The sequence below is a fragment of the Equus przewalskii genome, chromosome 1, assembly GCF_037783145.1.
Source record: "Equus przewalskii isolate Varuska chromosome 1, EquPr2, whole genome shotgun sequence".
Taxonomy (NCBI): domain Eukaryota; kingdom Metazoa; phylum Chordata; class Mammalia; order Perissodactyla; family Equidae; genus Equus; species Equus przewalskii.
Window position 1 is genome coordinate 92593428 of NC_091831.1, and position 16063 is coordinate 92609490.

General features: G+C 51.1%; 1 protein-coding gene across 5 annotated transcripts in view; it reads right to left on the reverse strand.

Moving 5' to 3' along the window:
* Nucleotides 1-5233: 5233 nt before the first annotated feature.
* The window catches only part of SLC28A1 (solute carrier family 28 member 1), a 48682-nt gene continuing 37852 nt past the window's right edge, over nt 5234-16063 (reverse strand). For all 5 annotated transcript variants that reach the window (XM_070570820.1, XM_008512669.2, XM_070570849.1 and 2 more), the window contains exons 13-19: nt 12485-12615; nt 11317-11485; nt 10993-11190; nt 7761-7842; nt 6930-7028; nt 6675-6786; nt 5234-6410 (exon numbers count right to left, since the gene is read on the reverse strand). In XM_070570820.1, the coding sequence (XP_070426921.1) occupies nt 6338-6410; nt 6675-6786; nt 6930-7028; nt 7761-7842; nt 10993-11190; nt 11317-11485; nt 12485-12615 (864 nt within the window). In that variant the 3' untranslated portion in view covers nt 5234-6337. The remainder of the gene's footprint in view (nt 6411-6674; nt 6787-6929; nt 7029-7760; nt 7843-10992; nt 11191-11316; nt 11486-12484; nt 12616-16063) is intronic.

Below are 16063 nucleotides of genomic sequence, written 5' to 3' on the forward strand. Positions count from 1 at the left end.
CTAACTCGTGATTGATTGGCTCAGATCACGGAGAGCAGAGAGAGCCCATTGCTTGGTATCATGAGCAGCCTTGACCTGTTGGTCATCGCCTGCCTTGCTGGTGGATGAGAAGTAAGGAGTCCCATCTCGAAAAGATACGAAAGGTGTCTGTACAGAGAGAAGTCCGATAGCAACATAATCTATATGAAGATTTGAAATCTGTTCCCAACGGTCCTTGTGGGCTTATCTCTTCCTGATTCTTTCTGGTTCTGGACATAGTTTGCAATGCTTGGTGGGTAGGAGGGGAGCTGGTCGGAGAGCAGGAGGAATGTCCTTCTTCCAGTTCCATCTTGCTGTTCTCCAAGAGGAGGGAACACTAGTCTGATTGGTTAGAGTCCACCTTATGGCCCAGACTGCATTTCCTAGTGGGCCAGGTCACCCTGCCTTAACAGGTCACGCACGGCACATCAGCCTCTTTTCCATTTCCTGCTTCCGGGAGCCTGAGGTGCAAAGATGGTGTGTGCCTACCTTGCCCTTTCTTTCTTTCTCTCTCTGGTATCCTCCTGTCATGAAGCTAAATTGGGAAACTTTTCAGTCTGGCCACTTCCCCTCACACATGTATCAGGGCTCTCTCTTTCCTCTGTTAGGTCTTAGTGGCCAGTGGGTGGTAGATTTCCGATGCAGACTTGTTGGAAGCAGTGGTCCTACTCAGGGCTCCAGTAGAATGCACCAGAGAACCAGGGAGGCCAGAGGTGATGGGCACCTGGTTAATAATATCCTCTTTCCCATTTGTTCATCCAGAGCCCCACAGAGAAGAGGCAAACCTGTTCTTTCCTATTGCCCATCTTGCTCTTCTTGTCCATTGCAAGGGCGTGTATAACAGAGATCTCAAATAATAACATAAACAAGATAGACATTATTCCTCTCTCACATAAAATCTGTGTTGTGGTGGCAGCCTTGCTCTACAAAGGCATCAGAGGCCCAGGATCCTTTGAACTTGTGGTGGCCCCATCTTGAGGATGTTGCCTTTGTCTCCATGGTCTAAATTGGCTCACCTTCCCACCTGTATTCCAACTGGCATGGAGCAAAACTGTGAAATGGACCAGGGTCATGGAGGACGAGCCCCTTCATCTAAGGCAGGGGTCAGCAAACTACAGTCTGTGGGCTGGCCACCTGTCTTTGTAAACAAAGTTTTATTGGAACATAACCACTCTCATTTGCTTAAGTATTGTCTAAATTGAGTAGTTGCAACAGAAATGGCCCACAAAACCTAAAATATTTACTACCAGGCCCTTTAAGCAAAAGTTTGCCAACCCCTTCACTAAGGGCATGATCCAGAGGCTGCCTACTTGACTTCCATTACTCCATTGAGTAGACCTTAGTCACATGACCACACCCAGCTGCAAGGAAGGTTGGGAAATGTAGTCTTTATGCTAGGTTGCCATTTGCCCAGCTAGATATTAGTTATTACTAAAACAAAAAGGGGAGAACGACTATTGGAGGACAACCAGTCATCTTTCCTATGCTGGGCCATGTGTCCTTCGGTCAGATTTTAGTTCCTGTTATTTTAAAATTCTGAGCTTATAAACCAAGTTCTTATATTCATTTATAACCTTGTTGATTTCTTTCGTCACCTCTACCTCCCTTTCCTCATTGGGATATTTTGCCACAACTGAACCAGAGTCCCATTCAAGAGCTGACTTTGCTCTCAGAGTCTCCTTCCTGAATGCCTTTATCTTCACATGTGGAATAAGTGCTTGGCTGTGTTGGCCTCCCCATCACTTCCAGTCACAAAGTCTCTGTTGGCATGGTTACTCCCGCTTCACCATTCCACATCCTTGTCAGAACTTGGTCCAAAGCAGCAATTCTCCTCCATCTCTGGGAACAGAAAGCATCTCCCAGGCAAGGTAGGAACTTCTTGCACCCTTGATGGTGGGTAAGTAGAGTCCTAGCAGATGTCCCAATAGATAAGGTCCCACCTCCCAATTCCTGCCATACCCTACCTCTGGTCTCCTTTGTGATCTGGGCCATGACTTTCTCCCATTCTCTCCGTCAAGGACAACTCCTCCTCGCATTTCACCCTCCACGTGCAAGCCCTCAGATCTGAGGACTTCTGAAGCGGCGTGGAGCTTTTTAACACTCTTCCTTCCTAACAGGTCTGCCTCTTTTAAATACCTCCCGAGGCCGTGTCCAATCTTCAGTCTCACCACAGCATCTCGGTTACACCCATGAGATCATATTGACCACCCCATGTTCTGGCTTCAGTCTTGGATTTGCCGATGACTCAGGCACTGTCTGCTCATGAGTGCAGAACAACTAAGAATCAGGTCTAGGGCAAATTCTGAAACTATTACGTGCTATGGGAGAGACAACTGAAAGGAGTAAGAGTTCTCAGCTCAGAGAAGGGAAGCCTGGATGGTCACCATCTTCAAGGAGTTGAAGGACTGCCATGAAGAAAAGGGATTAGAACACTTCTACAAGTTTCCATAAGATTTGACTTTTTTTGGGCAGTGAAAGATTCACCTAGAGCTAACATCTGTTGCCAATCTTCCTCTTTTTTTTTTCCTCCCCAAAGCCCCAGTGCATGGTTGTATACCCTAGTTCTAAGTCCTTCTGTTTCTTCTACGTGAGCCACCCCCACAGCATGGCAACTGACAGATGGGTGGTGTGGTTCCTTGACCAGGAAGTAAGAACTGGGGACCACTGAAGCTGTGAGAGCACCCAACTTTCACCACTAGGCCATCAGGGCTGGCTCAAGGTTTGACTTCTTAAAAATAATGAGCAAGCATTACTTTGGTAAGTTTAAAAAGAACAATAAAAATACACACACCAGCTGGGACTTGTTCTGAATAGCCCAGAATGGCAACGCTGGGATGACAGGGGAACACTTTCTGATGCAAAATCAAAAAGAACCTTCTTAGGAAGTTGCAAGAAGAGGGAGTGAGACTCTTGTTTTGATGGTATTCAAGCAAATGGTGGATGGACACTTGATTCCAGGCCGAATGGGGGATTTAATGAAGTGGCTATCCCAGGCAGTATCCTTTCGACTACAAAGGAAGAGGAATCTCTCCCCTGAGCTCAGGTTAGAGGGGATTTTTCGAAAGAATTCAGCTGTCATCAAATCTGAGGAAAAGTTGAGCAACTGGGCTGCAGGAAGGGTGGTAAAGAGACCAGCTCCAAGCCAGCCCCCGGTGGTGACTCAGCTCCCAGCTCTCCGTTTCTGGGTTTTTTAGTTCAAATCCTTTCTCGAGGGTCTGAAAGGCCATTGGCAAGACTGTGGACTTGGCTTCCCCTGAGTCAGGCATTCAGTCCTAGTTCAATGGGCGAGGGGCGGGGGGTGGAGTCCCGTGATTCAATCGTGAAAGCCTGGGGTCAGAGCCCCTCCATGCGGGGGTGTAAAACTTCTCAGAAAAGTCGGGAGGGGCAGACACCATTAAAATGACATTTAGGGTCCTGTCCAAACTCAGGGCTCACTAATTCTGAGTCAAAAGTAATTTCAAGCAGATGCTGCTCTTCATGTGGTTTAAAGAGGGCAGGACTAATTCACATTCAGCTGAAGGCACATGCTTGAATCAAAGTGAGGGGCTGGCAGAGGGGAGAGCAGGGCCATGAGAAAAGGCAGTGGGTGGGAAGGGAGGAAACGCAGCCCATTGGTGGGCTGCCCACTGAGACACGCACATCCGGGATAGAGCCCCCCAGGGGCTGAATCACGTTACACTGCATGTGGGTCAACGCAGGTTTTTTTCCATGCAGTTTTTTAAATAAACTTTTAAATTTGAAAATAGTTTTGTATTTACAAATAGACTGCACAAATAATGCAGAGTTCCCATATACCCCTCACCCAGTTTCCTCTATCGTTAACATCTTACACCACTACGGTACATTCTCGAAACTAATGAACCAATGTTAACACGTTATTAACTAAACTCCATACTTTATTTGGACCTCATTTGGTTTTCCCTATGTCATTTTTCTGTTCCAGGATCTCATCCAAGATACTGGTACTGGTTTCTTGGGGCTGCAGGAACAAATTACCACAGATTCGGTGGCTAAAAACAACAGAAATTCATTCTCGCACAGTTCCGGAGGCCCTAGTCTGAAACCAGCAGGGCACGCTCCCCCAAAAGGCTCTAAGGAGGCCCCTTCCATGCCTCTCCCACTCCTGGTGGCTCCACGTGCTGCCTCGCTTGTCACCATCGGGGGCTACGTCCTGGAGCTGGTCACTCCAGTCTCTGCCTCCATCATTTCTCGGCCTTCATTGTGCGTCGCTGTGCCCGTGTGTCTCAAATCTCCCTCTCCTTTCTCTTATAAAGACACCAGTAACTGGACTTGGAGCCCACGCTAAATCCGGGATAATCCCATCTTGAGAGACTTCATTACAGCTGTGAGACCCTATTTCCAAATAAGGTCGTATCCACAGGCATCGGGGCTTAGGACTCAGAAGTATCTTTTGGGGGACACAGTTCAACCCATTACAACATCATGTCACGTTTAGTCCTCATGTCCCCTTAGGCTCCGTGGGGCTGGGACAGTTTCTCTGACTTTCTTTGCTTCTGACGACCCGGACAGTGTTGAAGAGTTCTGGTCAGGTATTTCGCAGACTGTCTCTCAATTTGCGAGTTTGGCTGATGCTTTTTTTGCTCACGGTTAGACTGGGGTTATGGGTTTCGGGGGAACAAAACCACAGAGAGGAAGCGCCCTTCTCAACACAACACATCGAGGGCCTGTGTCATCGACTGGACGTCTCAGTGACGGCGTTAACATGGTCACTTGTTTCCCTCTGTGTACCAGGTTTCCCTGCTGCAAAGGGACCCTCTTACCTCCCCCGTCTGCATACTGTGCTCTGTGGAAGCGGCCACACAGCACAGCCCACACCTAACGGGGGGAGACATGTTCCACCCCTTGAGGACGGAGTGTTTGCATAAATTATTTGGAATTCTGCTGTTGTCCGTGCAATTTTGCACTCACACGAAAGGCAAGGTTTCAAGAATTCCTACTGCTTTTTCCAGCTCCCCTTAGAGCATTTGAAATGCAGGACAAATCCTCTGAGTAGACATTCTGTGACGAATTTCCATTAACAGAAAATGCGGTAGGGCGAAGCTATTCAAAGCACGGACTGGTGGGCTCCGCGGCCATTTATCGGTCTGTAAGAATGTGAGTACAGAAGTTGAAAGGGACATTCAGAAACGTCATAGTAATGTGACAGAGTAATTTTAAGGTTGTTGAATCTAACAATAAAGAATTAGGGCTTGTATGTCACATGCCGTTTTTATTATTATTGTTGTCCCAGTAATTCATTTTTATTGTCTTTTATGCAGGTATTAGTGCAGATCAAATTGGGGGGAAAAAAGGCCTTTGGCACAGAGGGCAGGAGAAGCAGAGGGTGGAGCACACTGTGTGTATGCGCAGGCTCTGGCCCTCCTGGCTGCCCCCTTCCCCTCCTCACCCACACCTGCATGCGCCCCTTGCTCCCTGGACAGGAGAGTAAGGCCTGGCCCCCCACGGGGCCGCCATCCGAGCCTCACCCCGCTGAGCTCACGGTGTGACCTCTCCCTGAAGAGCACAGGCGCTGACCCCCAGTGCGAGAGCACCGGGAGACGGGCCTTTGGGCGGTGAGCAGGGTGCGATGAGGTCGTGAGGGTGGTGCCTCCACGATGGGACTAATGCCCTTACAAGAAGAAACACCAGACCACTTGCTCTCTCTCTCTGCCTTGTGAGGGAGGACACGGTGAAGTGGCCATCTGAAAGCCAGGAAGAGAGTTGTCACCAGAAACTGACCATGCTGGCGCCCCGATCTTGGATTTCCAGCCTCCAGAACTGCGAGAAAATAAATTTCTGTCTCGCCTTGCTGAACTCCTGTGGGACAGCGTTCCACTGGACACTGATTTGGGAAGAGCTGTGGGGAAGGCAGTGGGGGAGTCTCTGAATGTAGGAGGAGGGGCCGCTGGGAGAAAACACCTGTCTGGCAGGGTGACCATGGGGGACTCGAGCGCCCACCCAGAAGGAGGCAACTGAAATGCTGGGGTGAAGGGAAGGGTGCAAATGAGACCCAAGGCCGGTCATAGAGAAGACCAGGGTACTGTCTGGATGTGGAGGGGAGAGAGGAGGGGACAGAGGTGACACTGAGAATCCACACTGTGGGAGGTAGGACATGGGGGAGCAGAAGGGGCGAGGGGTGGGGGGCAGCCTTCATCTACTCACACATCTGCTCAGTCTTTGCCCATCCCTCCCATCCCCCCTCCCCAGTTGTGCGGCTGAGGTAGGTTGGAGCCCTGTGGCTTCTGGGAGGAGAGGCCTGGAGAGGGAAAGGCGGGACGGCTGCTTCCTGGGGAGGCACAGAGTTCTGGTTCTGTCTGCGTTATGCACACGTCGTGTGGTTGTAAAATCGACAGCAGTTGTCCAAGGCCTCGGGGCTGAACTCCGGGCTGGTGCTGCAAAGAAGCAAAAGGCTGAGCTCCAGCCCTGGCTTGCTAGCCACTAAAGGCTGTGCAACCCTGGGAAAGTTGCTCCATGTCTCTGGTCCATCCTTCCTCCCCAAGTTGGGTCCTCAAGCCCCACTTCCTCCTCCCCTGCCCCATCAGCCACAGCCATAACATCTATACCATGTGCTCTGGTGTCAAGGCATCCCCCAGGCACTCGGGCTTTCCGTATCCCATCCCTGTCAGCGTCCCATAGCCCCCGGCCCAGGCCCTCACCTCTGGAAGGCCTCACGGCAGCACTGGTACACCTCAAAGCTGCTGCTGCTGAGGATCGTGTTCAGGAGGGCCGTGCAGTTGACCTCAGCCCCCCTGGGCACGTAGAGGATCCCTGTGCAGGGAAAGTGGCTGGTGGGCAGGGCCAGGCCCCAGCCCAAGGACTCCCAGAGAGCCCAGAGCCCCGCCCCTGGCCCTGGACCAAGGCCAGTGGGAGAATCAGGGCCGCCAGTGTGAGCCCGCCAGCCCTGCACTCACCTGCCACGCAGGCATTCACTAGGGACACGCAGGCGCCCGTGCAGAGCGCCCGGAGCACGATCTGGGAGAAGTCGCTCTTCCTTTGGGGGACCATGGAGGCTGCAAGAGGACAGGAGTGCTCAGGGCCAGGAAGCTGCGTGCCCCTCTGCCTGGGCCTCTGGAGCCTCCCCTTCCTCCTCTGGGTGGCCAGAGGGATGGATGCCGTCCTCCTGATCACCTGCTGAGTTTGGGAGCCCTCCTTGGCTGGAATTGGCCCGTAGCAGCACCCCATCCCTCCCCCCACGCCATCAGCGGCAGATGAGGCAAAGAACGTGAGTTTGGAGTCAAGTGGACCTGCGATTAGATACAGGCTCAGCCACTTACTAGCCGAGTGACTTGGGCCATCACTTCACTTCTCCAAGACTCAGTTCCCTACTCTGTAAAATGGGATGGTTACACCACCAGGCGGGGGACTGCAAAGAGTGGAAATGTTTCTGTAAAGAGCTGAGAGCTGCGCAGAGCCCTCCTTCCTAGGCCCCACCAGGCCTGCTGTCCACTGTGGGTGTGGGAACTGGCAGGACAAAGCCCCAAGGGATGGGCCAGCACCACACCTCCTGTCTCTCCCTAGACCCCTGAGCCAGGTTTGGCCTGCAAGGCCAAGGTGCCACCCTCCTGGGCCCCCAGCAGCAGAGAAATTATGGCATTCTGGGGCTGGGAGGAACCTCCCCAGCCATCTTTTTCAGGCCCTGCCCTAGACGAACGGGACACCTGAGGCCTACAGATCCCCAGGAGGTTGTTTCAGAGGGAGGTCCCCGCCTCTCCAGGCTGCTGGGGAGGCCCCCACAGACTCACTCAGGCCTCCCAGCATGATCCCAATGGAGCTGAAGTTGGCAAATCCGCAGAGGGCGAACGTTGTGAGGATTTCCGCTCTGACCTGAAAATATGGAAGACGAGTGAGGAGGGGCTGTGCTCTGCCGGGATGGCAGCACCCCCAGCACCCTGGGTCCCTGGCCCTCATTTCACCCATGTCCTATGCGTCTCTGACCTTTGACGCGCTCAGGGCTGCCCTTCCCCACCCTTGCATCCCAAGTCAGCCCAAGCTGCATCGCTTCCCCCACCATCTGCCCTCCCGTCCCTTCATCTTAATTGCCAGCCTTTCTGGTCTGATTCTGGCTTGTCCTGTGCCCCGCTTCAGCCCTACCAAGCTCGGTACCCAGGGGCGCCTGCGTGCTGTCCCTGCCCCGCGCTCTGCAGTGCTGCCCTGCTGGCTCCCGAGGATGCCCGTCATGCCGCGAGAGGAGGCAGTGCGGCCTAGTGAGGACAGCAGGGGACTCAGAGCCCGACTGACTTGGGTTCTGGGCTTGCCCCCGCCTACGATCAGGTCAAGCAAGTCAGCAGCCTCTTGGAGCCTCAGTTTCTCCATCCAGAATGTGGGAATCGCAGGAGCTGCCCCAAGGACCATCTAATGTCCAGGAAGGCTCAGGCCCAGGGGAGGCATCAGGCAAAGCAATCCCCCTTCCCCCTCGCTCTGAACGGCCAGTTAATTTCTCAGAAGGAAGCGCAAAGAGGGGAACACTTGGGAAAAAAACCCCTCACGCCATATACAAAATTAATTCTAGACCATTGAAGCAGATAAATATTAATATTTTTAAACATCAAATAATGGAAAATACAGGATAATAATGATTATAGTTACAGGTAACATTATTACTCTCATTTTGGAGAGGAGCAAACTGAAGTTCAGAGAGGTTAAGTAACTGAGGAAGTTAGAAGAAGAAGGCAGCTGTGTCAGAATTTGAACTTGGTTCTGTCTGACCCCAGAGCTCACGCCTTTAACTACTTAACCATATTGTTGCAGGAATTTAACACCAGATTTCTGGAGTGGAGATAACTTTCTAAGTTTAGAAATAATAGAAGAAATCACAAAGGAAAAGATTTGGGGTAAAATTTGTGTTAAAAGAAAAATCCCTGAATACAAAATGAAGGGGGGGAAAAAGACTAGGAAAAATATATGTAGAAAATATAACTGAAAAAGGTGAATGTCTTAAAGCATAAAGAGTTTGTAAAAACTGATGGAGAAAATACTAAGGCACCTGCATCCTGCCTGCTCACTGACAATCCCCATCCATACGGCAGCTTGAGTAATCTTAGAATGTCAGACATCAACTCTTCCGGAACTTCCTACTGCTCTTAGGCCTGTTTTGCTCTCTTTTATGATTATCACCTGCTCAACCATGTTCTCCAGACAAGTGCTTTTCAACCTCAGGGCCTTTGCACATGCCTCTTTCTTTACCTGGGATGCTTTTCCCAGCTTCTCCTCGCCCTTCTCCTCCCTCCAAATTGGACCTAAATGCCACACCTCATGGAGGCCTTTTCTGACCAGCCCAGCCAAGGAAGATCCCCTCCCTGTTTCCTCTTACTGTTTCCTTCAGAGAACTTACCACAAATTGTGGTTATTTTATGTTTTATTCCTTTGCTTTCTTGGGTTTTGCCTGTGTCTTTCACTAGGTACATGCAAGCTCCATGACCCCAGGGGTCACGTCTGTCTAATTCCCCTTTTTCATCCCTGGGACCTAGCAGAGTGCCTGGCCCCTCAGAGGTCTCAACAAATACTTGCTGAAGGAATGAAGTTCGTAAAAAAAGATCCCAGAGGAGCACACCATCCACTATCTCTAGAGGAGACAGTGAGCCCGGAGCTGAGGGTGAGGAGCAAGGGAAGACCTGGACTTTTGATCCCATACAAACTTTTTTCTTTTTTTTTGGTGAGGAAGATTAGCCTTGAGCTGAGAGCTGTGCCAATCTTCCTCTACTTTGTATGTGGGATGCTGCCACAGCACGGCTTGATGAGCAGTGTAGGTTCACGCCCAGATCTGAACCTGTGAAACATGGGCCAGCGAAGTGGAGCATGCCAAGCTCAACCACTACGCCACCGGGCCAGCCCCCCATTCAAACTTTTTAAAAAAACTAAAGAGTACCTTCCTTTACAATTTAAAAAATGATTTAAAAGACATAAAAAAATATTTCACGTTAAAAGTTCCTAAGAACCCAAGAAGTGCAAATTAAAACAATGAGCTATTATTTGCCCATTAAACTAGCAAAACTTTCTGAAGAGGCTACTCCGTGCCGGTCAGTGTGTGGTGACATCAGCGCTCATGGGCACGGCGGGGGCAATTTCAGCTGCTGCAACCCTTTGGGAAAGTTGCTGGCAGCCAGCACACAAGGACTCAGGCCACGTGATTCAGTCATCCCACATCAGGGACAGCTCCTGGGGAAACGCTCGAGAGGAGGGAAAAGCTCTGTGCACAAAGCTAGTCATTTCAGCGTTGTGTGTAACAGCCAAGAATAGAATTTACCTGAATTATCCATTATCCATATAGGATCCATATATCAAAAATGATACATATGTCATAACAGGAGGAGGGAAAAAAGCCAGCTACAATACAGAACGATACTATGATGACAACTATATAAACTCTTTAAAAAGAACAGAGGAAAATGTATGAGACAACAATAGCTGTTATTTTAGGCCAGTGAGATGATGGGTAATTTTTTCTTTCTCAGTGACATTACATAGAGCTTTTCTTCTTTTAGAAAGGTTCATTTTATAGAGCTTTTATGGTTTTTTTAAAATAAATTTTAACAGAAAGAGCCGACCTCTGAGCTGAACTGAATCCAGTCTACTGATAACAGATGTAGGGCGGGCTCCCTATTTCCCCCTCCGGGCTCACTGGACGCTCGCATCTGTTCCTCTGGGGTGGACATGGCAGGTGTCACACCGGGCTTCCTACAGGACAGGCAGTGTGCAGCGGCCAGCCCAAGGCCACGCAGGATGGTGGCCCATCTACAGCTAGACCTCAGATAGCTCCAACCAGGCTCCTTGCCCCAACACAGCCTCCTCAGAGGCCTCAAGGAGGGTGGCGGTGAAGCCTGGAGCCGTCTTGTTCCCAGGGCAGTAGGGTGTGGGAGGCTGAGTGCCACCTCAGTGTGTCTCAGCCAGGCCCAGGGAGCCAGGGGAGCAGCTGCCAGGGGGCCTCAGGAGCACTGTGTCACTCCCCGGCCACAGGGAGGGGACCGGGACACTCACGGAGATCCACTGCTTCTTGGCGCCGACCCACTCTTCAGCCCCTGCCAGGCGGCGCTGCTTGTACCGGGACAGCTCCTGATAGGCCACAAACTCGTTCAGGAACAGCTTGATTCCCAGCAGCTCAGCCACCACTGGGCAGTCCTCCCAGGCCACGCCCATTAAGAAGGCCACAGGCCGCAGGATGTAGGAGCAGATGAGCTGAGACACAAGCCAAGAGGAGCTGCTGGGACCAGAGCTGGCCGGGGCTCTGCTGGGTGTCCACCCACCACCGCCCACTGTGGGGACTGCCCCCTCCACAGGCCAAGCAGGGCGGCCTGACTGTACCTGGAAGCTGAGCCCCTGGACGTCCACCATGTCTCCCAGCCAGGAGAGGGCGGCGTTGATGAAGGCCAGCACGGCCAGGAAGGCGATCAGGTTGGCTGCGATGTTAGCGATGACCCTCACCGAGATGGCGGCCCCACTGCTGGCTGCTTCTAAGAGGTTCTGAGCTTCTCTGTTTGGGGAACCAAGAGCCTTTTTTATTGGCCTGTCCCCACAAACAGCAGGGGATCTCTTCCTCTAGGCTCAGAGAGGAACCTTGGACAAAGTATTTCAGAGCTGAGGGTCCTTGTTGTCCCTCTGAGACCCAGAGAGAGAAAGGGACCGTCCAGTGCTAGAATGAAACCCAGATTTCCTGCGCTGTCCAACACGGGAGCCATTAGCCACACGTGGCTTCTGAGTGCTTGAAAGGAGACTGACCAGAATTGAGATATGTCGTAAGTAGAAAACACACCAGATTTCAAAGACTTAGTACAAAAAAAAAAAAGAATGTGAAATAGCTCATTAAGAATTTTTTATATTGATGACATGTTGAAATGACCATGGTTTGGATATATTGGGTAAATACTCTATTCAAACTGCCTGTTTCTTTTTACTTTTTAAAGATGGCTACTAGAAAATTAAAAATGACAGATTTGGCTCCCGTTCTATTTCTACAGAGCAGTGCTGTTCTAGACCTTCAGAAGGCGTGAGGTTGGGGCCGCTCATTGTGTCCCCAAGCACGTTTGTCAAAAGTGCTGCCTCTCCAACATTTTTAAAGGATTAAATGTTACACAACGGTTGTTAAGACTGCGAGGAAGAGATGTCAGGAGGTGAGTGAAATCAAGGACGGTGCCTGATACGTGATTGACATGCTGGTGGTCAGAGCTCGAGGCATGTAGAGAAGGTGGCACAGAGCCTTTGCATGACCCTCCTCAGTACCCACACACCAGGCCCCAGCCCCAGGAAGTAGGCCACTCTCCCACGCCTTGACTGGTCCAGTGTTTCCTGCTGGCTGGAGACGGGAAATTAAGACACAAGGACTGGAATCTGCGTTTTTGCAAGAGGAGGCACAACCAGGGCAGTGAACAAGGAGAGGTGGGCCTGGGCTTGGTGGAAGACAGTGACGGGCAGAGATAATAGGATCGGGGCCGCCCCTACCCCTGCCCCCCTGCAGGCCCTCCTCTGTGCTCACCCATAGGTCAGTTTCACGCCTTCCTCACTCCTAAACTTGGACTCCTCCACCTCGGGGTAGACCAGCTTGGACAGGGCTAAAGCACAAGGGGCGGCCATCACGGAGGCGGCAATCAAGGAGGCAGCGTCAATCTGCAAGAGCGAGAGTGGGGGTTATGGGGAGATGGTCAGAGGACACGTCGGGGCCAGGGAGTGCAGCCCGGGGCGGCAGGGGCCACATGCATTCTGCCCACTGGTGTGTCATCATCATCAGTACTGCTGTCATCGCTATTGGTAGTAACAATACCTTTGATGCATAGAGAGTCACAGGCCGTATGTACAGAACCTCAGGTTTTCCCCTCATACTTCTGTAAGTTAGGCAGAGAAAGCAGTGTTATCCCATTTGACGGATGGGGAAACTGAGGCCGCAAAGGATTAAATAGGACTTGCCCAAAATAAAGGGAGAGAAGGGATTAGAACTCATCCTGTCTTTTGGCTCCAAGTTCAAGGTTCTTCCTTCCCTTCTAGGCTGCCTCCCTTTGACCACTAAGCTGAGGGCTGGTTCACCATCGGCTGAGGGCTTTGCGATGGTTTCAGACAAAGCTCACAGAACCCAAGAGTTGGGATGGATCCAAGAGGTGACCTAATTCAACCTCACAGTGTAGGAATGTCCTCTGTAGGATCCCTCCTTGAAGACTTATTGTGACAGGGAGCTCACCACTTCAAAGCAGCCCCTCACACCCCCTCCCGTGGTCTGAGAGCTCTTTATCAGGAAATCTGCCTCCTACAACAGCCGCTCTTTCGCCCTGCGCCTGTCTCCTGGAGCCATGCTGTGAAAGCACTTCCCAGCCAGACAGCAGAGCAAGCCGAGACCCTGGGAGTCTCGCTTCTTGGATTTTTATCCTCACTGTGGCCCCAAGCCCTTTGCTTCCCTGTGTTCTTCCAGAGATAGATGGGACCCTTTTTCACCACTGTTATTTACCAAATGGGAGAATTAGAACCAAACATCCAACGATGGGGAATTGGCCAAGCCTTGTCAAGCTGCCATTGAAAACAATGGTTACCAGGGACTCACAATAACGTGGGGGAAATGCCCACAAAATTGCATATAGAGCGTAACCACAACGACGGGGAAAAAACAAACTCCAAAACTATGTATAAAAGAAGATCAGAAAGAAACACACCCACATGTCAACCCGACGGTCTGTCGCTGGCTAGTGGGGCCAGGGTGATTTTCTTTTCTTTCTGCTTTTTTGTATGTTTCTAAATGCCCACAATGACATATATTGCTTTTCTAAGCAGAAAAGTAAAACAGACTTCTCCTTAAAGTTTGTAGTAAACCAACTGCAGTTCTTAAAGTTTAAGTAAAAAGGAAAAAAAGGAGGGGAGGTAATTTTAAGTTACCTGTTCAGACTAATGAAAGCAGAGGGCTGAACAAGTTCATGAAAGTACCAGGAGCTGCTGCTGAGGACCCAGGCCTGGGAGACCCTCCAAGGCTCTGAAACCCATGGAATGTCCTTCTTCTTTTAAACCCCATTTGTTTCTTTTCTTTTCTTTTTTTTTTTTTAAAGATTGGCACCTGAGCTAACAACTGTTGCCAATCTTTTTTTTTCTACTTTTTCTCCCCAAATCCCCCCAGTACATAGTTGTATATTTTAGTTGTGGCATGTGGGATGCTGCCTCAATGTGGCCTGATGAGCGGTGCCGTGTCCACACCCGGGATCCGAACCAGTGAAACCCTGGGCCGCCAAAGTGGAGCACAGGAACTTAACCACTTGGTCACGGGGCGAGACCCCATGTTTCTTTACAGTGATAAGCAGAAACCCCTTAAAACATGAGCCAGCACCAGCACCCACCTCCTGCACCCCCGTCCCAGGCACGGGGTGTGCAGGCCCCGCCCCTTGTGGGAAGGAGCCAGCCCCGGGCAGGAGTCCTCTCCAGACTCTCCGGGTGGGGCTTCGGGACTTTGCTCGCCTCCTCCTTGGCTGCCCAGCTCCAGTGGGGACTGTGCCACCTCTGGAATCTTGGGGTTTTCTCTCCACCAGCCAGGGCCCTCCCTCTTCCTCCAGCTTGGAGGTTCCATCTGGTTTGTCAACTTGAGCCCCAGAGGGGAACACACCCTGCAGTTGTTGCATTCCAGGACACTGCCCTCTGAGTGGGCCAGCCGTGGCTACAGCCTCAAAGGCCCCAGCCCATCATTTCGTGCTCATCCTGCAAAGAGCTGAGTCCTGCACAGGCAGGGCTCCCTGGGGCACTAGATCGGCCCACACATGGCCTTCCCACTGCTGGCTACTCCTCAGGGCCCTGGCATCCCCCAGCCCTCCTCCAGGCACGGTCAGGAATGCCCTCTGTCTCAGCATCCCAAGGCCCGCTCCTACCCAAGGCCCTCCTCTCTCTGCACAAAGGTGTCCCATGTGGAGACGGATGGACGGTATGAGCCCTCCATCTGAATTTTCAAAAAGACCTTTACTGAGAACGGAAACAAATCCAGAAATCCAGGCAACTATCAAGCATAAATTGGGCCAGCTTCAGAAGGATGGATGTTGGAGAAACAATTACCACTTCTCGAACGCAATGCTAGTGTTTTCTCTCTATTATTGCATTTACTTCTTAAAAGGCTGGGGGGGGGGGGGCGCAGCAATTCTGCCCATTTTACAGATGTGGAAACTAAGTGGTAGACTTGCACTTCGCCCTGCTCAGGACCTCACAGACTCTGTCCCAGGGGCTCCCAGTCTTGCACAACTGATTGAGGAACATCAGTGGCTGAGCCCCTCAACACCACCCTGCCCAGCCTGTGTTCACAGCTAGAGGCACACAAATGGATCTCCTCTCATGGTGGCCCCTGAGCCTAAGGGGTGGGGGGAGAGACCAGTTTCTGGCGTTAGCAGAGAGAGCTGCTGCCTGCTTTAAAGGTTTTGAGAAACATGATGAAAAGGGAGATGTACCTGGAAACCACAATGAAAGGATTCAGTCGAGACCCCTGGGACCCCAGACCAGGAGAGACGGTCTAGACCAGTGTTGTCCAATACAAATAGAACAGGAACCACATCTGTGATTTTACATTTTCTAAAGAAACAGGTGAAATTAATTTCAATAGTGTATTTTATTTAACCCAATATATCCAAAATATTATCTTTCCACCCATTAATCAATATAAAACTTACTGATAAAATTTACTAACGTTTTTTTCCCTAAGTCTCACAGCACATCTCATTTCAGACCAGCCGCATTTCAAGTGCTCAATAGCCACGTGTGGCGAGTGGCTACCGTGTCAGCGCAGGTGTAGAAATATCCAGATATTAGCAGTCGGGGTGAGGGTGGGGGCAGGGCAAAGAGAGCCAGAAGTTGAGTAACAAAGAGAAAGGAGGAGAGAGCAAGAAAGATCTTTCTGGAATTCAGGGGCTGAGGGCAGAGCCAAAAATACAGTGAGGAACTGCCTGGAGAAAGGAGTAACAGGAGAAGGGGAGAGAGTAGGGAGGCAGGGCTGTGGGAGAAAGCCCTCGGGCGGCTGCAGTGGTGGCCAAGAGCCATGTGGGGGCAGAAGAGAGCTTCTCTCATCCCAGACTCATGCCCATCCAGATGCTGCCAGAAGCAAGAAGGG